This window comes from Oryctolagus cuniculus, chromosome 17 (assembly GCF_964237555.1).
Source record: "Oryctolagus cuniculus chromosome 17, mOryCun1.1, whole genome shotgun sequence".
NCBI classification, from domain to species: domain Eukaryota; kingdom Metazoa; phylum Chordata; class Mammalia; order Lagomorpha; family Leporidae; genus Oryctolagus; species Oryctolagus cuniculus.
Genome location: NC_091448.1, coordinates 22,745,047 through 22,768,249, shown reverse-complemented (window position 1 = coordinate 22,768,249; position 23,203 = coordinate 22,745,047). Strand labels below are relative to the sequence as shown.

At 61.8% G+C, this 23,203-nt stretch overlaps 1 protein-coding gene and 1 long non-coding RNA gene across 2 annotated transcripts; both read left to right on the top strand.

The window, feature by feature from the left end:
* The first annotated feature begins 4,082 nt into the window (after positions 1 to 4,082).
* Positions 4,083 to 9,652, top strand: LOC103351556 (uncharacterized). Its single transcript, XR_519322.4, has 4 exons — positions 4,083 to 5,268; positions 6,415 to 6,614; positions 7,161 to 8,462; positions 9,467 to 9,652. It is a non-coding gene; the product is annotated as an uncharacterized lncRNA (long non-coding RNA).
* Positions 9,653 to 13,136: 3,484 nt separating this feature from the next.
* PPP1R1B (protein phosphatase 1 regulatory inhibitor subunit 1B) lies at positions 13,137 to 23,104 on the top strand. The gene is made up of 8 exons (XM_051825643.2): positions 13,137 to 13,275; positions 13,478 to 13,626; positions 15,173 to 15,233; positions 15,498 to 15,520; positions 15,915 to 15,990; positions 18,775 to 18,981; positions 22,163 to 22,282; positions 22,369 to 23,104. The coding sequence occupies exons 2-8, from the start codon at positions 13,546 to 13,548 to the stop codon at positions 22,404 to 22,406; spliced, it is 606 nt and encodes a 201-aa protein (XP_051681603.2). The 5' UTR covers positions 13,137 to 13,275; positions 13,478 to 13,545; the 3' UTR covers positions 22,407 to 23,104.
* The last annotated feature ends 99 nt before the right edge of the window (positions 23,105 to 23,203 follow it).

Sequence of the window (23,203 nt, the reverse complement as noted above, 5' to 3'; positions counted from 1 at the left end):
CTGCTCTGGGCCTGGACCCCACCTGGCCATGGGTGGGCCAGACATGAGCTGAGCCCAGGGTCAGACCATGGCCGTGTTCTTGTCCCCTCCACCCCGAGCCTGGGACAAAGGACCTCCTGAGGGCACGAGCCCTCCTGAAAGCCAGCCCTCAGGATTCCTCCCTTGCTCCAGAAGTGGAGTGACCTTTGCCCCAGTAACCCTGGACTTTCGGCCTCTGAGGTCTGATTTTCTGAGAAAAGCTCCTTTGCTGATGGGCATTGGTCTTGCGTCTCCCACTGGTCCAACCCATCCTGTCTCCCCACCAGATGCTTCCTGGACACCTCCTCTTGGGAGCCGCCCCTGATTGCCCCAGGCAGGGCAGCTTCCTGCCCCGGGTCAGGAAGACACGCTCCCCCACCTGTGATGGCTGCTTGCTTTGTGTGTCCTTGGTCCCCTGCTCCGCAAACGCTGGTTGCATGAATGCCTGCCTGGAGTAGGGGGCGGGGGTACTGGAACACCCTCCGGGAGTCTCCTAGAGTGGTTAAGGCCAAGGTCCTGGCCAGGCCCAGAGCTCCCAGGCCCCTCCCCTCCCCTCCTCCACTTTCAGCCTGGGAAGGTGGACTTGAGATGAGGGTCCCTGAGTGATCCTAGGAGAGAGGGCTAGGGGCTTGGAGGCTGAGCCCGAGCCCGGGCACCCGCCCCTGGGCCTGAGGCCACAGGAGGCCCCACTGTAGATTCCTGGCTTCAGGCAGACTCAGAACTCCTCACCCTCCGCCCACTCCTGCCCCCGCATGGAGTGACCCCGCCCCTCACCCCTGCAAGCAGCTGTGAGGTCCAGGGCACTGCTGGGTCCTGCTCCCTGCCTTCCTCCCCTGGCTGGCGCTGCACCTCAGTGTCTCAGAACCCTTTTGTCCTGCAGGCCTGGCCCAAGCCCTCTTCCTCCGGGAAGCTGGCCCTGACCTCCCAAAGACCCTCGCTCCTCTGGCTTCATCCCAGGACCAGGCTTCCCATCGCCCATCTCTCTGATGTGCAAATCTGAACATGTGATGCGCCTGCTCCGGAGCCGTCAGTGGCTCCCCAGCGCCCCCTAGGGTCAGATGCGGCTCTGCAGGGACACGCCCAGCGCTCCCTCCACAAGGTACCTTTGCTCAGACCGCACCTCTGCCTGGGGGCCCCCTTCCCTCCCTCACCCTGGACGCCAGAGCAGTATCCTCCAGGGAGGCAGGAACTGGGCCTGACAGAGGATCCCCAGGACAGAGCTGTGGCACAAAGGCCCACTTGGCCTCCGCGCTCCCCTAGAACCTGGGGCTTGCAGCCAGGGCGGGGCACCTGCCCTGGGACTCCCCCCTCCTTCCTCCTCAGCCCCCCCCCCCCCCCCCGCCAAGCCCGGCGCTCACATAGAGCGTCAGCCTTCCCCTCTGTAAAATGGACACGATCATTCCAAGACTATCCTAAGTCTCCAGCCGGGTGCCAGAGGGGCGCCACAGCCCCCAGCCCGGTCCAGATGGGCCCCCTTTGCCTCCAGCCCTTGTACCACTGGGACTGTTTGTCAGTGTTTTACTCCTGGAGCTCCCTTCATCACTGTATCTTTGTTCTGCTTCTCTTGTCTGCTTGCCACCTGAGCAGTTGGTGGCTGTCTCCTCTGCCCTTCCCCCTGTCCCACTGCTAGGGTCCAGCCAGGAGGGAGTCAAGCGAACAGGGAGCTCCAGGTGGCCTCAGAGCACAGTCCTTCGCAGTGCCTTGACCTTGGTCAATCCTGTAATCCTCTACTTTCTCATCTGTGAAATGGGAACAGCGCCGCCTGTCCACCTGTGCCTCAGCACGGATGCGAGGACCACGGGGAGAGCAGGTTATGACGTGTATCCTTGGGGTGCTTGAGCGCTGGCTCCTCCTGGGGCCGCTCAGGGCAGCGGGAAGGTTACCAGGTGCAGGCTGGGCTCTCTCTCCTCTGGCCAGGCTTGGCTGCCAGTTTCCCCGGGAACCTGGAAATGTCTGTTTCTTTCCCTGGAAATCAGAGCCAGAAGAGTCCCGGAGCTTGCCACTGGGTGATTCTCTGATGTGTGCCTTCAGGCTGGCACAGGTGCAGGGGACACCCGGGGCAGTGGGTGCACCACAGCAGTGCCGCCCCTCACAGGACAGCTCCACAGGGCCACTGGGCAGGGTGCATGCGGAGGCCACGGCCAGGGGACGCGGTCACACTTTAACCAACCCAGGACTCTTGGCTCAATCCAGGACGGTGGATGTGAGCCACTGCCCGGCGCCTTTCGCTGCCCTGGGAGGCCAGGCGGGGCTGGGCAAGGCCTGCTTGGTCTCAGCGGGGAGGGAGATCCCCCAGGGGACAGGGAGACAGTCAGGGATAGGAGCCCATGTTGGGATGAAGTCATCACAGCTCAGACAGGGGAGTGCCCTGCTTGGTGTCGCCCACGTGACTGGCAGGTCTGGGACTAGAAACCAGGATTCCCATGTTGGGGGCCTCCTGTCCCCAGGCCTCAGCTCCTTGCAAGAAGACAGCAGTTTAAGATCTTGGATCTGCACAGAGCTGTGACCCCTGAGTCCTGCTCTTAGTCACGCCCCCTCCCCCAGCCCTGTGATCTTGGGTGCAGGTTCTGCCCTCTGTCCAGGCCTCAGTGTGGCAGCTCGGGCTGGGGGGTGGGGGATCACAGGAATCGGGACTTTCCTCCAGCCTTCTGGGTCAGACGTTGCCTCCCAGGCCCTTGCAGGCTCAAAGAGGCGCTTCCTCCACCAGGAAGGCGTCACGGATGTCCCCTGGGAAAAGGCCACTCTCCTCCTCGGGCCTTTAGCACCTCCTGCACTTGGAGGACCATGGACCAGCGCCCCCGAAGCCCAGCGTGACCACGTGCTCACTTGCTGCGTGCAAGTGATCAGCACCCTGCTGATCTGAGTAATGGGCCCGGGGCGCCCCGCCACCCAGAACCTCCGCGGGCAGCGTCCCGGGAGGCAGCGCCTGACACCCGGCGGGCCCCTGCCGCTCGCCGCTTCTCCTCCTGCCGCTCCCCTCGGCACCCAGCCCCGTGCCTGGCTGGGCGCCCGGCGCGCCCCGGCAGCCCCTTGCCGGCTCGATGCCCTGACTCCCCGCGCGCAGGGCCCGCTCGGCACGTGGCTCTCTCGCCCCCGTCCGGGGCGGCCTCGGCGCGCGCGGGGAGCCAGGCTGGGGCGCGGGGCGCGCGGGCGCGGGGCGGGTGGGGGAGGCGGGGGCGGAGCGGCGGCGGCGCGAGGACGCTGCCCCTTTAAGGTGCCACCGCCGCGTGGCAGGGAAACAGCTTGTGCCAGCCCCATTCCGCCGGGCTCCGCTCGCAACAAGAAACACAATGCATAACAATCAGGCGCGCGCTTGGAGCCGTGCCACGCGCCGCGGGCGGGGCGGGGCCGCGGGCCTGGCCGGGCGGGGCGGGGCGGGGGCGCCGGGGTCGCGACCCCAGCCTCGCGTCTGCTAGTGGCAGGGGGCCGGGGTCGCGCGCTCCCCCGTCGCGGCCGCCGTGCGCCCCGGCCCTTCGCCCCGGCGCCCCCAACTCGCCCCCCGCTCGCCCCCGCTCCCTACAAAGTTCATTCCCACTAACTCTTTTCCAGGCCACTTCCCCCTCACATCTGACAATCCGGGGCCCCTCATTCTCCCAGTAATCACTCCACTGCACTAATTGCACATGCAAATATGCAAATGCGTATTAATTAATTACTATACTAATTAGTTCTGTGGTATTTGCGAGTAATAAATCATTGGATGGGAGCGAGGAAGCTGGAGACCTGGCCCATTTTCATTCTGCATAAAATTTTAATGGTCTCTCTGGCTGATCCGGGACGGCAGCGCGCGGAGAGGCTCTTAAAGGGCCAGTGGCGGCGGGCAGGGGCCGGGGCGGCGAGCTCGGAGCGGCCCTGGCGGGGACCCGCGCCCCGGGCGGACTTGGAGGGGCAGCCCCCGCCCCGCGCCCTCGCAGGAGCGGTCGCGGCGCGGCGCTGGCCTTTTCCTCCTGGCTGGGGGCTATAAGTGTCCCCCTGGGTGGCGTCTCTGGAGAGAATCTGGGATGGGGGAGGTCTGAGCTCGGCTTCTTTAAGAAAGGAGGGGGGGAGGGAAAGGCGCTCCGAGAGGCTGGGAAGCCGGGACACCGGCAGTGAAGAGGCCCTCCCCGCGGCTGAGTAAACCGAGGCACAGGGCAGGCCAGCCTTAGCTCTCCCCGTTTCTGTCCCCAGGGGAAGGGAGCCAGTGGCCTGTCATGGGTGCACCCAAGCTGGGAGGGCAAGGTTGGGGGTGCACCCAGCCTTCCCTTTGCACGTGCTGGCACTGCTGCCCCGCCCCCATGGGCACCAGCTGGCACCCTGGCAGAGTAGTCCCGGCTTGAGTGGGCCCCGGGGACCCTGCTGTGTTTCCAGGAGGTCGTCAGGCCCTGGGCACAGGGAGGGGCTGGCTGCCGCCCAGGGCCACTGGCTGGGGGGGGCGGGGAGTGAGGCAGAGGGAATGGGTTGTTGTGCCCCAGCCACGGGCTGGGGGATGCTGTAGGTGGGTGTGCTGTGGAGGTGAGGACCCCAGCCTGCTTGGAGCCAGGATCCCGATGCCAGGGCCCCTGGCCTGGGTCCGGTCACCCTGGGTGGCACAGAGCCTAAGGAGGGCCTGGTCAGTGCTCTCGTGGGGCCTGGTGATGGAAACACCCACGGGCAGGCCACAAGCGCAGAGCCGCAAAGGGTCCCGGACCTTACACCCCCCAGGACAGGTTCCATTCCCGTCCTCGCCTGTGCATGGCAGAGTGACAGCTCAAGGTCACGGAGGCAGGTGCAGTGGAGCAGGCTGGGAGCCGGGACAGTGCAGCTCTGGCATCCGCAGCTCCCGCTGCCAGCCGGGCCCTGTGGGAGGAACTTGATGGGCAGGGCCCGGGCAGCCTCACCACAAGCCAGGGGGCAGCCTGCAGAGTGCTCCGAGGCCCAGAGAGGTTGACCAAGTCGCCCTGGGACACACTGGGAGATTGTGGATGAGGCAGAGGCTCCCCAGGGGCCCACAGGGCAGCCGGGCTGCAAGGGGGATGGGAGAGAGACGGAAGCGGGGTGGGGGGCTCCCAGGTGGCTTCTTGAGAAGCAGGCAGTGGGGACAGGGCTGTCAGAGCAGGGCAGGGGTGGGGGAGGACAGAACGGGGAAGGCAGCCGGGACCCCGTGATGACCCAGGAGTCCTGACCTCAGTTCTGTCCTCAGCACCCCCGCCTGTGCCCCATTTTCCCTGGCACTGCCCTGGCTTCTCCACCCCAGAGGCCGCAGTCTGGGCTCGCATAGCAGTGGACGTTAAGGTAAATACCAGATATGGCTTTGCAATGAACCCCTTAACAATTATGTGGGGCGCAAAGGGTTAAGCTGTCGCTGGCTCCCAACACCCAAATCCCACATCCTTGCGTGCTGATCCCAGTCCTTGCTCCTCTGCTCCAGTCCGGCTTCCGGTTAGCGCACCTGGGAAGGCAGCAGAAGAACCCAGGGCTGGGGCTCCTGACACCACAGGGTGGCGCTCCTGGCTCCAGCTTCGGCCACTGTGGACATTTGGGGAGTAAACCAAATAGATGGCAGATTCTCTCTCTCTCTCTCTCTCTCTCTCTCTCTCTCTCTCTCCATATATTATAAATATATATGCCTTTCGAATAAAAATGAATAATTTTAAAAAATTATGCACTCATGTGCATCCCCCTGTTTAATTTTCATAGCAGTTCTATTATTTTTATCCCCATTTTATAAATCAAGATGCTGCAGATCCAGAGAGACTAAGTGACTTGCTCCAGGCCACGCAGCTCCTACATGGGGCCTAGACTCCTGAGCTCGCGTGCTTTCCTACCTCATTCCCCCTTTGTGTTTTGTTTATTGCCTTTTATCTATTTAAAAGGTCGAAGGGGTGGGCGCTGTGGCATAGCAGGTAAAGCATCTGTGGCGCCGGCATCCCGTATGGGCGCCGGTTCGAGTCCCGGCTGCTCCACGTCCAGTCCAGCTCTCTGCTATGGCCTGGGAAAGCAGTGGAAGATGGCCCAAGTCCTCGGGCCCCTGCACCCATATGGGAGACTCAGAAAAGCTCTTTGCTCTTGGCTTCGGACCAGCCCAGCTCTGGCTGTTGTTACCAATTGGGGAGTGAATCAGCAGATGGAAGATCTCTCTCTCTCTCTCTGCAACTCTGCCCTTCAAATAAATACATAAATCTTAAAAAAAAAAAAAATAGAAAAACGTAGAAAGGGACCTCCTGTCCATTGTTTCACTTCCCCAAAGGCTTGCAAAAGCTGGGGCCGGGCCGGGCCGAAGCCAGGAGTCTGGAACTCGGTGCTTGAAGCTCCAGCAGGGAGCTGGATTGGAAGCAGAGCGGGGACTGGGAGCCAGGCACCCCGGTAATGAGGCGCGGGCCTCCCAAGCAGCGTCTTAACAGCTTCACAGAACACCTGCCCCCACTCTCCTTCTCCTAGGGTGCTCGGTGCTCATGGCCGCAGAGGCGGGGTCAAGGTGACGTCCGGGGCCGGGGGAGCCAGGGACCACAGTGGCAGCAGACCCTTCATGCCCGGTGCCTTTGGAACTCGCAGATGCAAGAGGAACACGCTTCCTGGCTGCTGTCCCCATGGCCCCCATGCCCTTGTGGCCTCTTATATGCTAGGAGGAGCCCGCCAAGGTGAGGATGGGCGTGTGGGGGGCCTCTCCCTGGACCCCTCCCAGGCTGGCCTCAGAAGAACAGGGGATCAGCCCAGCAGGGAAAACCCGGGTTTCTGCACTGCCAGGGACAAGCCTTGGGCCCAGCCAGGGTCCTCTCGTGCCCAGTGGCTCGGGGAAACTTCTCCAGGGAATCTGGACACCCTGCCCCCCCCATCCTCCAATTGGGAGAACCTTTGACACCCACCTGCTGGGCCTGGAGTCTGGGGGTGGGGCACTGGGAGGGATGGCCTCTGGGCTGAAGCCCACTAGAAAGGAAAGCCATCCGTACAGCAGCACCCCGCGGGAGGCCACAGCAGACCAGCTCATCAGGGACCCCCCCACCCCCACCCCTCGCGCCCAGATTCTGGGAGAAGGAGGCAGGAGGGAAGGCTGGCAGCTCCGAGCTTCTCCAGGCAGCCCCCGGGGCCGGGGGTCTGGCAGGAGGAGGGGGCAGAGCAGCTGCTGGCGATTTATTAAGCAGTCACGGAAAAATTGGTTTATAAATTAACAGCTGTTTTAACTTTAGGGCCTCTTCTTCAGGGAATGGAAGCAGCCGACTGGACCGGGATTGGAGTGTGTGTGTGAGGCTCGTGGAGGGAGCGGGAGGCAGAGAACTCCAGCAGCTGGCATTCTTCGGGGGCAGTCTCAGCTGGCACCACGGCGGGCATCAGGCAGTGGCCGGAGCAGGGGGTCTCCAGGTGCCCGGGGCGGAGGCTGGCCCCGCTGTGGGCCAGTTTGCTCTCTTCCCGACAACATCCAGGCATCCACCTGGGGGCGCCAGAGGGCAAGATACGGCTGTACTCGTTTCTGCCACCAGAGGGCGGCGTCGGCACATTGATTTCTGCTGCTCCTGCGATCTGTCCAAACCCGGCTGGGCCAGGCGGAACCCAGGTCGAGGGCTGAGCCCGGAGAGGCCGTCCTGGCGCGGAGTCCTGACCGCGGCGTGGGCAGTGGGAAGGAATCAGGGCCCTGCAGTCGGACGGCGTGTTCGGGTCTGCGTTGCGGCGCTGCACCTGTGATGCCAGCATCCCGTATCCACTGTGGGTTTGAGTCCCGGCTGCTCCACTTCCAATCCTGCTCCCTGCTAATGTGCCAGGGAAGGCAGCAGAGGATGGCCCAAGTGTTTGTGCCCCTGCACCCACGTGGGAGACCCCAGAGGAGTTCCTGGATCCTGGCTTCTGCTTGGCCCAGCCCCAATTGCTGTGGCCCACTGGGGGAATGAACCAGGAGATGGAAGATCTCTCTCTGTCTCTCTCTGTCTTTCTCTGACTGCTTTGCAAGTAAAAATAAATGACTCTTTTTCATTTTTTAAGACTGCATTTGAACCCAGACTCTGGGCAAAAACTTCTGAACCTTCTTAAAAAACTCATTTGTAAAACGTACTCATGTCAAAAGCAGAGACATACACAGAACGAAAGCTTCTCCACCTGCTGGTGCAGCCCCAGATGGCAGCAGTAACGGGGGCTGGGCCTAGGCCAGGCTGAGGCCGGGGCCAGGGGCTCCATCGGAGTCTCCCACGGGGACCCAAGCAGTGGGCTGTCCCCCGCTGCCCCTAGGTGTGCATTAGTGAGCAGCTGGAGCTGGGAGCAGAGTGGGGGCTGGAATCCAGGTGGAGGGTCTGTGTTCTGAGCCCCGGCAGATGCCAGCCCCGCTGCAGGTCCTCACTTGCCTCATCTGTGAATGGAGGACGAGGCCCCGGCCCAGGGCCCAGCCGGCCGAAGTGCTCGGTCCACGCCAGTGCCGATGATGACGGCACTCTTCACCGGCTCCTCCATCAGCCTCTCTTCCCCACACGCTGGGGCCCACTGTGTTCCAGGCACTGTGGCAGGTGCGTGATGATGTAGAGACATGGTGGGAGGGACGCGTCTCAAAGTGTGCTGAGTTAGGGTGCACACACCGAGGAGACAGGGAGGTGCCCAAGAGAACATTGTGGGGTGACGAAACTTTCTATATTTGAGTTGTGATGACAGTCACATGCTAGGGGAGGTTTTTGTTTTAATATTTATTTATTTATTTAAATATTTTATTTATTTATTTGCGAGGTAGAGGTACAGACAGTGATAGGGAGGGACAGAGAGAAAGGTCTTCCCTCCATTGGTTCACTCTCCAAATGGCCGCAATGGCTAGAGCTGTGCCAATCTGAAACCAGGAGCCAGGTGCTTCTTCCTGGTCTCGCATGTGAATGCAGGGGCCCAAGGACTTGGGCTAATCTCTACTGCTTTCCCAGGCCATAGCAGAGAGCTGGATAGGAAGTGGAGCAGCCAGGACTAGAACCAGTGCCCATATGGGATGCCAGTGCCGCAGGTGGAGGATTAACCTACTGTGCCACAATGCTGGCCTCGTTTTAAGATTTATTTACTGGGCCGGTGTTGTGTTGTAACGGGTAAAGCCACCACCTGCAGTGCTGGAATTCCATACGGACACTGGTTCAAGTCCCGGCTATTCCACTTCCTACCCAGCTCTCTGCTATGGCCTGAGAAAGCAGAAGATGGCCCAAGTCCTTGGGCCCCTACACCCACGTGGGAGACCTGGAAGAAGCTCCTGGCTCCTGGCTTCGGATCAGTGCAGCTCCAGCCACTGTGGCCAACTGGGGAGAGAGCCAGTGGATGAAAGACCTCTCCCTCCCTCCCTCCCTCCCTCCCTCCCTCCCTCTCCCTCTCTCTACCTCTGTCTCTGCCTTTCTGTAACTCTACCTCTCAAGTAAATAATAAAATATTTATAAAACATTTATAAATTTATAAAATAAAAATAGATACAATGTATATATTTATACGGTAAAGTTTATTTGTTAAACATGTGAGCATTGATCTGGATTTCCTGAATGGGCTACAGGGTGCAGGATGGATGAATGGATGGAGCCTCCGATGGCAACCCCCGTCCTCGTGTCCCTGCTGTCCCCATGGAGGGGCTGTTGCCTGCCCCGAGGTGAGCCTTGGAATTCCTCCTTCTGCTCCCTTCCCTCGCCTCACCCTCTCTCCTTTTCCCCAGCAGCAGGGAAAGATGGCCCCGTGTGCTCAGGCAGCCTCCCCAGCTGCTCTAAGACTGCTTCCCAGGACTTCCTGGGGCCTCCCTTCCAGCTGCCACATGCAGCTGCCCAGCCAGCTCTGTCTCAGTGATGCCAAGGTCACCCGTGCGATGCCCAACTACAGACCTGCAGTGCCAGCAGTAGTGGCCCAAACCCTGGCCAACTCTGCCATCTGCTGGCCTCTTTTGGAACTGCATCCCTTGCGTTCCAGGGACTCCGGGGGTGCTGTGCTGGGCTGAGCACTTTATTAAGGTTCATCCTAGACAATAGTCATGGCCACTGTGTGAAATCTAAGGCGGGGGCTGGCGCTGTGGTGTGGCACGTAGAGCCGCTGCCTGCGGCGCTGGCATCCCATATGGGTGCCGGTTCAAATCCCAGCTGCTCCACTTCAGATCCAGCTCCCTGTTAATGTGTCTAGGAAAGCAGCGGAAGATGGTCCAAGTGCTTGGGCCCCAGTCTTCCTCATGGGAGACCTGGAAGAAGTTCCTACCTCATGGCTTCGGACCAGCCCAGTTCCAGCCGTTGTGGCCATCTAGGGAGTGAACCAGCAGATGCAAGACCTCTCTCTCTCTCTCTTTTTCTTTCTCTCTCTCTTTCTCTCCCTCTCTCTCTGTAACTCTGCCTTTCGAATGAAGTAAATAAATCTTTAAAAGAAAGAAAGAAACAAAACTAAGGCAATCGAGGCACAGAGACCCTAAGGCATTTGTTCAAGTTCACACAGTAAGTACAGGCCTGAGATTCCTGTCAAACTCGGCAGTTTGACATGAGAACATCTTTTGGGAAGAAAAAAGGGAGAATATTTCAGACTGCCCCTCTCCTCGCCTCCCAGAAACAGGGCCAAGGGCTCACACCACCCTCCCACGGGTGCCCGGGGGGCCTCCTCGTGCCGGGCACCCCAGCTGGCACAGGGCAATGACTCAAAGAGAAACGGCGCAGAATCGCGTGCTCAGCCCCGAGCCCCGCAGACGCCCTGCCCGAAGCTTCTTGAAGCCCCAGAAGAGACCAAGTTCAACCCAAGTGAAGTCAAACAAGGTCTTGAATTCGTTCCTCGGGCCCAGCCGCCTGTGCTTCTTAGTCAAGAATAATAACCGAGGAGTGGCATATTATTTTTACATCCTATTTGCATATGATTAATGCTAAGTGGCCACCCTGGCCCCTTCCTCCTCCATGCCCCAGGCCCATGTGCCTGGCCCAGGCTGCCTCCTCCAGCCCTGCGGGGCTCCACCAGCCTCAGCAGCCCCTCCCCACCCCACCCCTGCTCCCCCCAAGTCTCCTTCCTTCCCTCCTCTGCCACCCACGTAGCCCCTACCACCTGGCCGCCCACCTGAGAAACTTCTCCCCAAGTTCTAGAGAAGTCGCGTAGGATCCAGGAGAGAAAAATCAAAGTAATAAAACCTCATTTAATTCCTAGCGGAGGGCAGAGCTGTTCGCTGCAATTATCTTACTGCGGAGCTATTTTTACTCCCTCTCCATCTCCATCTCCTGCCCCTCGCCGGCGTGAGGCTTCTCCCTCTGCCTGCCTTGCCTCCTCTCACAGCCCTGCTGTCTCTGCCTCCTCTCTCGTCCCGCCTGTCTCCACCCGCCTCGGCCAGTCTCCCCGACCCTGCCCGGCCCCAGCAGGTAGCAGCCAGCAGTGTGGGTGCCTGGACAAAGGCCGGTGCAGAGGGTAAAGACCTTCCCTCTGCCCCAAAGGCCCCATCCTCCGGGCCCAGTAGAGAAGGAACTCCGGCTCTCAGCCCTCCTCCCAGCTGCCCCCGCCCGGGGTCAGGGGAGTTCCTCCTCCTCCTGACCCAGGGCCTCCCTTCAGCCCTCCGTAAACAAGCCCCGCCTAGCCACAGGCAGTCCAGCTGCGGGGGCCGCAGGGCCTTTGACCCTCCGATGGGCTCTCAGCTGCACTGGTGGCAGGGCCTCCCTGTCCCGCCATGGCCCACCCAGCTGGCCCCTGGTGCTTCCATCCCGCCCCATGCCCCAACACTGGAAGCCACAGGTCCCTCTGCCCAGTGGTTGTTCAGGTGACTACGGCCTGAGCCATGAGCTTCCTGTGCCCCTTCTTAGCCAAACTGGTCTGTGCCAGCCCCACCCCCCCCATCTGGAACAGGGGTTCTGGGCCAAGCCAGGGGCTGCCAGAGACGCCCACACCCCTGGGCCAGCAACCCAGCATCCGGCTGTCTCCTGAGAAGTCCACAAACAAACACAGGAGGAGCTGAGCCAGGCCTGGGGGGCGGGGCGGGGCGGGGGGGGGGCGTAGAACTGAGGGAACAGGACCTCCAGCTCCTGTGGGTCCGCCTCCCCCTCATCCCCGCCCGAGGTTGCCCCTGACCCCATTTCCCTAAGGATCCTCTGGCCTCTCGTGGTGCCAAGGGCCCAGCACCCTGGGGCAGGGGAGAAGGGATTGGAAAAGTCACCCTGGGAGCTGCGGTGGAGGGCTGCTGGCTGTCCCGGGCTGGAGTGACCAGGAGGGAAGACAGCCAACACAAACAGAGCTCAGGGAGGACACAGGCGTGTGCACGCGTTTCCACGCGCCCCCTCGCCCGCAGCGGAAATGCCGTCTCCTGCAAAGACTCCACGGACAGATAAACATCCTGGACAGATGCAGGGACAACAGCCCCTCTCCTGCACACACACAGCGCACCTCCAGAAAGACAGGCACATGCACCTGGCTTCCCCAGCTTCTTCCTGATCACGCACACGTGCGACACGTGTCTGGGTGCAGCAGCCCCCAGCCACCCTCCATTCAGCCCCCCGGGCTGGCTCTGTCCTCCCTCCTCCCCTCGGATCAGGGCCACACGGGCAGAGGACACGTGCAGCCTGGGCATGACACCCCTCTTTCCCCGGGAGCACTCATCAGTCCACAACCTCACCCCCTCCACTGCAGGGGGAGGCACACGGCCCCAGCCCCTGCCAGCTCCACAGCCTGCCCATCACCTCCACAGCCTCTGTCACCTCCCCCGCCCCCGCCCCCACACACCAGGCCTCCCACACGCTGCCACTCACACCCGCGCCTTTGACACCGACACACTGGCACTCACACACACTCACGCTCACAGCGCCGACACCCCCCGCGTACACACGCACCCAGTCCCCAGCCACGGCACCGCAGGCCCCTGGCACACACTCCCTGCCACGGTGACTGACAGGTGTCCTCCCACGCACACCTCGTTCACGCTCACTCGCTTTCTGGGACACCCCCATTCACAGCGTGACAAGCGGGTCTCTCCCGCAGGCCTCCCGCGCAACTCCAAGCCCCAGGCCGGGAAGTGGTTACTGGGAGGCCCGCTGCCCGCTGACCCCCCGCCATGCTCTCCGCGGGACACCATCAATAATGCAGCCTCAAGTTCTGGGGTGACGGCAGGGGGCCCCCAGCCCGCTCCAGCCCCTGTTCACGCCCCCACCCCACCCCCCCAGGCGCAGGCAGAGCGCGGTTCTCGGCGCTCATTGGCCACCTCTTGCTGTGCCCTCCCTCCAAGGGGACGGGCTGGGACCCCAGGGCTGGGACCCAGGGCTGAGCCCTACAGAGACACCGGAGAGGGCGAGGCGGAAGGAGGGAGGCAGAAGGAAAAGGCGCAGGGACACCCAGAGCCAGGAAGGAGGGAGCGACTGAGACCCACGAGTCGGGGTGCGCCGGGGGACCGGGCAGAGCCGCGCGGCGAGCCGGAGAACCGGGGGCGCGCCGAGCCCGCGCCTGGCCCGCCGGCGAGCCCGGGCGGTCGCCCCCAGCTCTCGCGCCCGGTCCGCGCTGTGCGCGGTATTTTTATCCGTGCGTGAACAGCCCTCCTCCTCCTCCTCCTTCTCCTCCTCCTCTTCCTCGCCGCCCGCAGCCCGCCGGCAGCACCCGGAGCCGAGCGCGAACCGCAAGCGAGACCCCGAATCGCGCGCCCCGCCCGCCATGGACCCCAAGGACCGCAAAAAGATCCAGTTCTCGGTGCCCGCACCCCCCAGCCAGCTCGACCCCCGCCAGGTGGAGATGGTAAGGGGGCCGCGCCCCCCCCGCACACACACCGGGGGCTTCTCTGCGCGCTCGGGGCGCTGCTGGGCAGGGCTGGCGGGGGCCGGGGGACGGAGAGCGCCCGGGCTGTGCGGAGGCGGAGGCGCGGGGCAACGCGTGAAGTTCGCGGGAGACTCGTGCAACTTTTCCCGGCGCCTTGATGCTGATCTCGGGGCGGGAGAATTCGCCCAGTGAGCATCGGGGGCTGGCGGGTCCCTGGCCGCCCCTGCGCAGTACCCCTGGGGCAGCCCCATTCCGTGGGCCGCCACCGGGACCACTCGGCCCTGGTTCCTGCCCCAGAACGGGTCACACGGAGAAACGTGTTCCTGGACCCAGCAGAAGTGGGAGGCCTTCGCCCCCTGCCTCGCTCCACTCTGCCTGCCTGGGCTGGGGCCGCCAGAACCTTATTCTGACCTCAGGGCTGTTAGCTCTTGGCTCTAAGGAGAGAGACCCCCCTCTCCCCGCCCCAGCCAGACCTCTTCCCATAGGATACTGGGTCTTCAGGAGCCTTCCTGAGGTTTGGGGGGACTGGGGAGACCCAGGGCTCCGCCTGCCCCCTCCCCTAGCAAACTGTCACTTGTTGCTGGGAGCGGTGACTATGGGGGCCAAGTCACTGTGGGGAGACGTGGGGAAGGGGCCTGGGCTGGAGCTGGGTTCAGTGCCAGGGCAGTGCAGGCAGCCTGCTGGGGGAGGTGGCACTTTCCACTGAACTCACCTGGTTCTCTGCACAGTTCCCTGCGGCTCAGAGGGGACCTAATTAACCGTTGGTCTGATTGCCAAGCTGGGGGGGGGGGGGAGTTGCTGAGCGAGCTCAGTGTGCCACCTCCCCCCCCCAGCTTGGTGCAAGTAGCAAGGAGGGCAACTTTTTTTTTTTTTTTTTCCCACCAGAACTGGGGAAAGGGTCCTAGGGTTCCAGAGGCGCTGCCCGGGGGCCAGACCCTGGCCTCCAGAGACAGCCCCAGGTCCCCCAGGGGCTGGGCCTTCAGTGTCAGGTTGGGGAGCCTGCAGTGCCGGCTCAGCCTCCCTAGCAGCGGGACCCAGTTTCTTTGGAGCCCTTGAACTGTCCTTAAGTGGGCAGGGTCATGTGGATGCCAGGGCCCCAGAGGACCTGTCCCTGGCAGCCAGAGCCACAGCTGGCTTTGGCTTCCAAGGTCTGGTGTCTTCAGAGACTGGAGAGGAAGGGCCTGGTGGTGGGGTTGGGGGATTAGGGTTAGGGTCCATCTGGACTAACTTGGAGTGAGCCGGGCACGGGCTGGGAGTCACTGAGACCGGTTTCTCTTGTCCTTTGGACTTGGTGTGCTGTGTGACCCTGATCACATTGCTGAACCTCTCTGAGTCTCGGGGCCTCACCTCTTAAAATGAAGGGGTTGGGCGGGCTACAGAGCTCCTTGGGGCTGAGTGTCTGAGTCAAAGGCTCACTGGGGACCCCAAAGCACTGTGTGTTCCCTGCTGCCTGGGGGTGGGGGTGGCCCTCGGTCTCCATCCTGCGGGTGTCTATCCTGTGCCCCACCTTCCTCCCTCTCCTCAGATCCGGCGCCGGAGACCAACCCCGGCCATGCTGTTCCGGCTCTCAGAGCACTCCTCCCCAGGTAGGGCCTCTGTCCTGCCCCCCAGCCCCGGCCGCACCCTGACTCTGATGCCTTCCTGGGGCCCTGCCAAGGTCCCAGGAGTAAGGGGGAGTGGGGGAGGCCTGGGAGCCTGGCTCTGCTGCCTCTTGAACCGCACCTCTGACCTGAGGAGGGAAGCGCACCTGCCCCCTTCCCCAGAGCTTGCGACTGGACGGAAGGTGACTCTGACCGCTTCTCCCTCTCTTCTATCCTCCTCTCTCGGTTTTGTTTGGTCACCGCCATCAGAGGAGGAGGCCTCCCCCCACCAGGTGAGCTTCCTGGGCAGCCGGAAGGAGGGACACCGGATCCTTTTGGGTAGGGCGGCTGGGTGCCTGCGGCGCCTGGTGCCTGCCAACACGGGGTGCCAGGTGCCACCTGGAGGGTCATTAGCATATCAATCGGCTCTCCTCTGTGTGCCTGATGCCCTGATGCCCGCAGTTCCTCCTCTGGCTCTTGCTTCTTTGCTCAGACTTGGTTTGCGGGGGGGCGGGGGGGGGGGTGCCTCCAGGATCCAGGGGCCTAGCCCAAGGGAGGCCCCCAGCCTAGGTGCAGGACCCACCTGCGGAGGCTGGACTGGACTGCCTGGGTGGCCGTGGTGGGATGCTATGGAGAGAGGGTGGAGGGGACTCAGCGAGCGCCTCTGACCTGCACATCCCCCGACAGAGAGCAGCGGGAGAGGGGCACCATGTCAAGTCGAAGAGAGCCAACCCCTGTGCCTACACACCCCCCTCACTGAAAGGTACTGCCCCACCCCAGTGCATACCCATCCTGGCTGGCCCTGGGATGCCTCCTCCCCCATGCGATGCGGCTGGCCCTGGGGGAGGGAGGTGGGAGGTGGGGCTGTTGCCAGTGGGCAGGGGTTGCTGTCTGCTCCACAACTCCTACTTGGGGACCAAGTCTTTCCTAGTCTGCTCTGGCAGGGGCCGACAAGGGCAGCAGGTTGCGGGGTTGGAAGGAGGTGGCTGGCCCTGAGTGACAGGCGGGCCTGGCTGTGAATGTGGCTCAGAGGCCTCTCCTCTTTGCAAGCATGACTGCTGCACTGTCTTCCACGCCATCACACGGTGCCCTCTCCTGGGGTCGCCCCCACGCTTTCCTCTCCGACTGCCCCCCCCCCCGGCACAGGTCTGCACCCAAACTCTTCTATATCAAAAGGCAAGCGACTCCTTTAGCATGCTCTTACTGAGTGCTAGTGCATGCCAGGCCTCACTGGTGGGCTCTGGGCAAAATAAGATGAGTAAGAGCGGATGCCCACCCTCCTGGGGCCCTATATAGGAGAGGATGTTCAAGCCTGGATCGGCAGGAGCCTAGGAATCCAACAGGCAGGCAACGCGGGAGAAGGCGTGCAAAGGAAGTGTGACGTACAGCGGGTCGGAGGGCCTGCCTGGAGATCTGGCTTCTAGCCAGGAAGCTGGGGAATCTCACCTGCAGAAGGGGGTGCAGTTTGAGGTGTGTGGGGGGCCTCTTCCCACCCCCACCTCAACTCTTGCCTGAGGCACTTCCTGCCTGGCCAGCCCCCTCCTCCCACGGAGGGAGGGAGGGAGACCGGAAGGGTATGCTGAGAGCTCCCTCCAGGGGAGGGGGTGGATGACAAGTTCCCAGCACCAGCCAAGGTCAACAGGTGCACCTGTCAGGGGCAGAGAGGAGGGGCTGGGAGCAGAGAGGGGAGGATCCTTCTCTTCCCACAGGACAGGCCAATGAGAAGGCAGAGCTGCTGCAGTGGGCAGTGCAGAAGCACATGTGGGAGGGCCCCAAGCAGGCACAGGGTGGGGGGTGTGAGAGGTGGCATCTCCCCAGGAGAGAAGGAAGCCCCTTGCCCATCCTGGGCTGCAGAGAAGTGGGGTGGAGAAGAAGATGGAATTGCCCCCTGGGCTCCTGACTGCAAGTGTAGGGGAGTGGGCTGGGTGGAGAAGCTATGGCCAAGGGTGTGTCCACGCAAGCTGCCATGGCCTGAAACGTGTCCCACCCCCACTACCCCCTGGGCTACATCTCAGGGGAGTTGAAGCGGGGCAAGACGGGGGAGTGGGAGAGGAGTCAGGCATGTGCACTCTGGGGACCCTCAGGGAGGTTGGAGACAGCCTAGGAGGGGCAAGGGGGAGACCCCGGAGAGCTGGCAGCCAGGTAGGAGGGAGGGGAGGCATGCAGGAGGCTCACGGGGGCGCCAGCACCACACACACCTATTGTTGTCACTGTGGCTCACGAACCGCACTCTCCTCCCACGCTGGGGGAGACGGAAGCTGTCCCAGCTGCCACCTCCTCGCCGCCCCCCACCCTCGGGGGGCCCTTCTCTACCAGGAGAGCGCTGTTTCAGAGGCTCTAGTCCCTTTCTGGGGGGTTGCAGGGGAGGAACCAAGGATCCTTGGTCGGTGGACAGCACTGGGTCTTGGGTGGAGGAGGGGTGTTCCACAGCAGAACTCACACTTGGCTCAAGGTGAGACTCTGCCGGGTCCCCAAGGCCAAGGCAGGGCGATTTATTGCGCTTTTATTGCCTGGGTAGCTTGCCCAGAGCCAGCAGGAGGCACTGGGCTTGGAGCTGGGGGCAGGGCAGAGCAACGGACACACACAATGCGCCCTCTGTGCCTGTCCCAGCGTTGGCGGGAGCGCCTTGCCCTGCTCACTGTCCCGGAGGTTTCCAGCCTAGATCTATCCCTCTGAGCTTCTAAGGGTAGGGGACACTGGTGACCAAGAAGGAACTGCAGCGACCCTGCCCCTGGGCTTGGCAGCGTCCCCTCTAGGGGCTGTGAGCCTAGTGTCGCATGTGCTCTGCACTCCTCCCCAGGCGCTGGCCCCTCTCCCCCAAGCCCCTGTTCCTGGCCATCTTTTGGAACTTCCTCTCCAGCTGAGCAGGTCTTGGTGGTGGGGTGTCTCCTGATTTCTACGTTGCCGCAGAGGGAGCCGGGAGCCTGGGGATGTGGGTCAAGATTGTAGGGGCCACCTCTGAGCACACACTTCCCGGGCTGCAGCCCGGCACGTCCTCAGCCTCAGAAGCGTCCCTGCCCCTGCCCCTGCCCCTGCCCCTGCCCCTTGGAGCCTTGCGGACCGGGTAGTGTGAGGTGTGGGGTGGCCAGGAATGGGGTCAGCAGGGAACCCTAAGCAGGCTGGGCATTCCCCCCAGAAATTCAAAGGGGCGAATCTCCAAGGCCCACAGGCCCTGTGTCGTCTGCCCAGGGTTGAAGCTGGTAGACAGGACCCTAGCGCCGAGTCCTTGGCAAAGGCCGCTCCTGGCTCGGGGGTGTTAAGCTGCTGCTGTGCCCGACTAGCCTTGCCCAGCCTGACGCCCTATGGGATAGGGGCGCTTACCCATGCCAGCCTCCAGGGGACTAGAATCTCTCGGGACAGCTCACGAGCCAAACTAGATTGAGTCCACCCCTTGCTGCTTTCGCCTTGGCAGGGGGTGGGGGGCCTACCCTGCGCCCCTGTTGGCCTTTGACCTGCCCCCAGGCCCCTGGGGAAGGAGCAGGCTGAAGCCCCAGGCCCCCGCAGCTGCACGGGCTGCTGACCCTCACCGCCTGGTGCCTCTGTGCAGCCGTGCAGCGCATCGCCGAGTCTCACTTGCAGTCCATCAGCAACGTGGGCGAGAACCAGGCCTCGGAGGAGGAGGATGAGCTGGGGGAGCTGCGGGAGCTGGGATACCCCCGAGAAGAGGACGAGGACGAGGATGAGGACGAGGAGGAGGAGGAAGAGGAAGAAGAGGACAGCCAGGCTGAAGTCCTGAAGGGCGGCAGGGGGTCCGGTGAGCTGGAGGCGCTGAGGGGGCCCCGCTCGGTGGGTTAGGTGCAGATGCCCCCTGAGTGCCCAGTGACGAGCCCCCTACCCCAGTGTCTCCCACTGCAACCCGCAGGGACCCCGCAGGGGCCTGCATCCGCTCACTGCACAGCAGCCTCATGGTGGGCCTGGGCTGGGACCTGGGCTTCCTCCTCCCTCGCTCTGCCCTCGCCCAGCCTGGCTTTCCCTAATGACTCCTCTCCTCCCTAGGCATTGGGCAAGGCCACATGAGGTTTGAGGCTGGACCCCAAAAAGGACTTCCCACCCAAGCAGTGAGAGGTGGGGGAAATTCATGCCTAGGCAACTGAGAGAGCCCAGCATCCTCATAGCCCATGTTTCTTTTTGGTTTTGGTTTTATTATTTTTTAAAAGATTTATTTATTTATTTGAAAGAGTTACACAGAGAGAGGAGAGGCAGAGAGAGAGAGAGAAGTCCTCCATCCGCTGGTTCACTCCCCAGATGGCCGCAACAGGCAGAGCTGTGCCAATCCGAGACCAGGAGCCAGGAGCTTCTTCCGGGTCTCCCACGCGGGTGCAGGGGCCCAAGGACTTGGGCCATCCTCCACTGCTTTCCCAGGCCATAGCAGAGAGCTGGACTGGAAGTGGAGCAGCCGGGACTCGAACCAGCATTCATATGGGATGCCGGTGCTTCAGGCCAGGGCATTAACCTGCTTCGCCACAGCGCCGTCCCCGGTTTTGGTTTTATTTTAAGATTTATTTATTTGAGTCGGTGCCGCGGCTCAATAGGCTAATCCTCCACGTAGCGGCGCCGGCACACCGGGTTCTAGTCCTGGTCGGGGCGCCAGATTCTGTTGCGGTTGCCCCTCTTCCAGTCCAGCTCTCTGCTATGGCCCGGGAAGGCAGTGGAGGTTGGCCCAAGTGCTTGGGCCCTGGGAGATCAGGAGAAGCACCTGTCTCCTGCCTTCGGATCAGCGCAGTGCGCTGGCCGCAGCGCACCAGCCGTGGCGACCATTGGAGGGTGAACCAATGGCAAAAGGAAGACCTTTCTCTCTGTCTCTCTTTCTCACTATCCTCTCTGCCTGTCCAAAAAAAAAAAAAAAAAAAAAAGATTTATTTGAAAGGCAGAGTGACAGAAAGAGAGAGTGAGCTTCCATCTGCTGGTTCCTGCCCCAAATGACTGTCATAGTCTGATCTGGGCCAGCCTAAATCCAGGAGCCAAGAACTCCATGTCCAGCTCTCTGCTATGGTCTGGGAAAGCAGTAGAAGATGGTCCAAGTCCTTGGGCCCCTTCATCCGCGTGGGAGACCCAGAAGAAGCTCCTGGCTCCTGGCTTCGGATTGGCTCAGTTCTGAGAGTGAACCAGCAGATGGAAGATCTCTCTCTGCTGCTGCCTCTCTGTAACTCCTCCTTTCAAATAAGAACTCCATTGGGCTCTCCCACATGAGTGGCGAGGCCCAAGTACTTGGGCCATCTTTCACTGCCTTCCCGGTGGGAATGCTAGGAGGAAGTGGAGCAGCGGGGACCTGAACCGGCACTCCAGCATGGGATGCCGGCATCGCAAGCAGCAGCTTAACCTGCTGCACCGCAACACCGGCCCTCACCTGCATGTCTGAACCTAGGATGTGGTCTCTGCTGGGACCCAAGGTTGCCAAGCAGCTGGTTTGTGTCTCTAGGATCCCATGGCTATTTCTCCCTCCTCTTCTTCCGTGGGATGGGGTAGGAGGGTGCCCTCTAGTGTCCAGATTTAGCATCTAGGACTCAAGAACCAACCTGGTCCCCTGCACATCCAACCTTAGTTGCCTGGGAAGAAAGGGACCAGGCCCAGTAGGTCTCAGATCTAAGACTCCCCACAGGGGCCTGAGGCCCAGAGAGGCCCTGGGAGGAAGAGCTCATCCCTTGATACGGTTGTGTCTTCCGCGTCTGGCCGTGGAAGACTCTGCCACACTTATCCCTCCCAACGTGTGTTCAACTTTTTGGCCCCATGATTTACGGGAACGACCGCCCTTGCTTGACGTTCTCACGATGGCTGGGGCCTCCGCTCTGTGCCTCTGGCGGTGAGGGCATCAGCTTTTGCTGCCAGCCGCAAGGGCAGAGTTGGAAGTGCTGAGTCAGCTCCCATGAGGCCCTCAGCCTGGTGGCAAGGAGGTGAGAGGAGACTGCACCTCAGGACAGGCAGCAGGGCACCGGGTCAAATGACAGGACTGAGCTGTGGAACAGCATGAGCCAGCACCACTCCACGGCGGCTCCCGAGTGCTGGTGCAGGCTGGACAGGAATTAATGCCACTTAGAGTCATCAACACAGCTGCCTTCCCGCTAACTCCTTCAGAAGGTACCAGCTGACATGACTTTTTAAGGTTTATTTATTTGAAAGGCAAAGTTACAGAAAGAGGAAGAGAGAGAGAGATTTTCCATCTCTGTCTCATTCCCCAAATAGCCACAACAGCCAAGACTGGGCCACGCTGAAGCCAGGAGCCTGGAACTCTATCTGGGTCTCCCATGAGGGTGCAGGGGCCCAAGCACTGGGGCCATCTTCCTCTGCTTTCCCAGGCCACAGCAGAGCTGGATCAGAAGTGGAGCAGCTGGGAATCGAACCAGTGCCCGTACAGGATGCCAGTTTCACAAATGGTGGTTTGGCCGGTGCCACGGCTCACTTGGCTAATCCTCCGCCTGCGGTGCCGGCACCCCAGGTTCTAGTCCCGGTTGCTCCTCTTCCAGTCCAGCTCTCTGCTGTGTCCCGGGAAGGCAGTGGAGGATGGCCCAAGTGCTTGGGCCCTGCACCGGCATGGGAGACCAGGAGGAAGCACCCAGCTCCTGGCTTCGGATCAGTGCTGCGCACTGGCTGTAGCAGCCATTTGAGGAGTGAACCAACGGAAGGAAGACCTTTTTCTCTTTCTCTCTCACCGTCCAACTCTGCCTGTCAAAAAACAAAAACAAAAACAAAACAAAACAAAAAAACAAGTGGTGGTTTAATGCACTGCACCACACCACCAACCCCCCAACTGACATATCTAAGTCACATAGCTCAGGATGCACACGGTGATCCCAAGAGCTGACCTGGTCCAGTGCCCACTCTACTATGCCAGGATGCCCTCAGAAAGTGTAGTCTCAGCCATCAGGGGGCCTGAGCTCAGGATCCAGGACGTCAGACGTCTACTCAGAGCCCGTGTGTCCCCTCTTTCCCATCCTCAGTCGAGCAGAAGACAACCTGTGGCCAGGGTCTGGAGGGGCCCTGGGAGCGCCCACCTCCTCTGGATGAGCCCCAGAGAGATGGAAGTTCTGAGGACCAAGTGGAAGACCCAGCCCTAAGTGGTGAGGCTTGGGAGTGAATGAGGGGAGGAGCCTGGGGTCTTGGTGGGCAGGGCCAGGCCCTGAGTCCCTCTCCGGTTGCCTTGCAGAGCCTCAGGGCCCTGCTGCGGCTGAGCCTGGCACATAGGCACCCGGTCCTGCATCTTCCAGGAGGAAGTGGAGGGGGCATCGCTCTTCCCCAAGAAACTCACTCTGTTCCCACCTTATTTTGTACCCTGCCCCTGACCTGCTAGGGCTGCGGCTTCTGACTTCTAGGAGACTAAGGCTGGTCTTTGCTTGTCCACTTTGTGTTTGCCCACCTTTGGCCGATGCCCAGAGAACCCGGGCACTTGCCGCCTGATGCCTACCCTTGCCAGTCGTTCCTCCACTTTCCCAGTGGGAGGTGGGAGGTGGGACGTGGGACAGTTCACACTGGAAAGCCCGGGAAGCCCTTCACGGTTCTACTCCCAGATCCTCTCCCCTGGGCACAGGAGACCCACAGGGCAGGACCCTAAGATCTGGGGAAAGCAGGCACCGAGAACCGCGGGTGCCCCTCTCCTACCAGGGGTTCTGAGTCACCACCCCCTACCAGGGCCCAGCCTCCCTATTTCAGAACCCTTCTTATCACCCCTGCCTCTTCTGGGTGCTTGGAAGAAGGGCTGGCAAAGGCTGCTTGTTGCGTTTTGTTTGTGCTTTGACGCAGGAATGCTGCTTGGTATACACCCTGGGGGGGGGCGTGGTAGGGGGAGCCAGGTTCTCGTCCGCCAGCCGCTCTGTCCCCTTCTGCTTCTTCCCGGACTCCTGGCCTGAACTCCTCCCCCGCTGTAATAAATCTTTGTAAATAACCGTGCTGAGCCTCCTCTTTCAGGGGCGGGAGGTAGTGGGGTACCCTGATGTGGGAGGAGGGCGGGAAACCAAGGGCCAGGGCCTTGACCCTAACGTCCA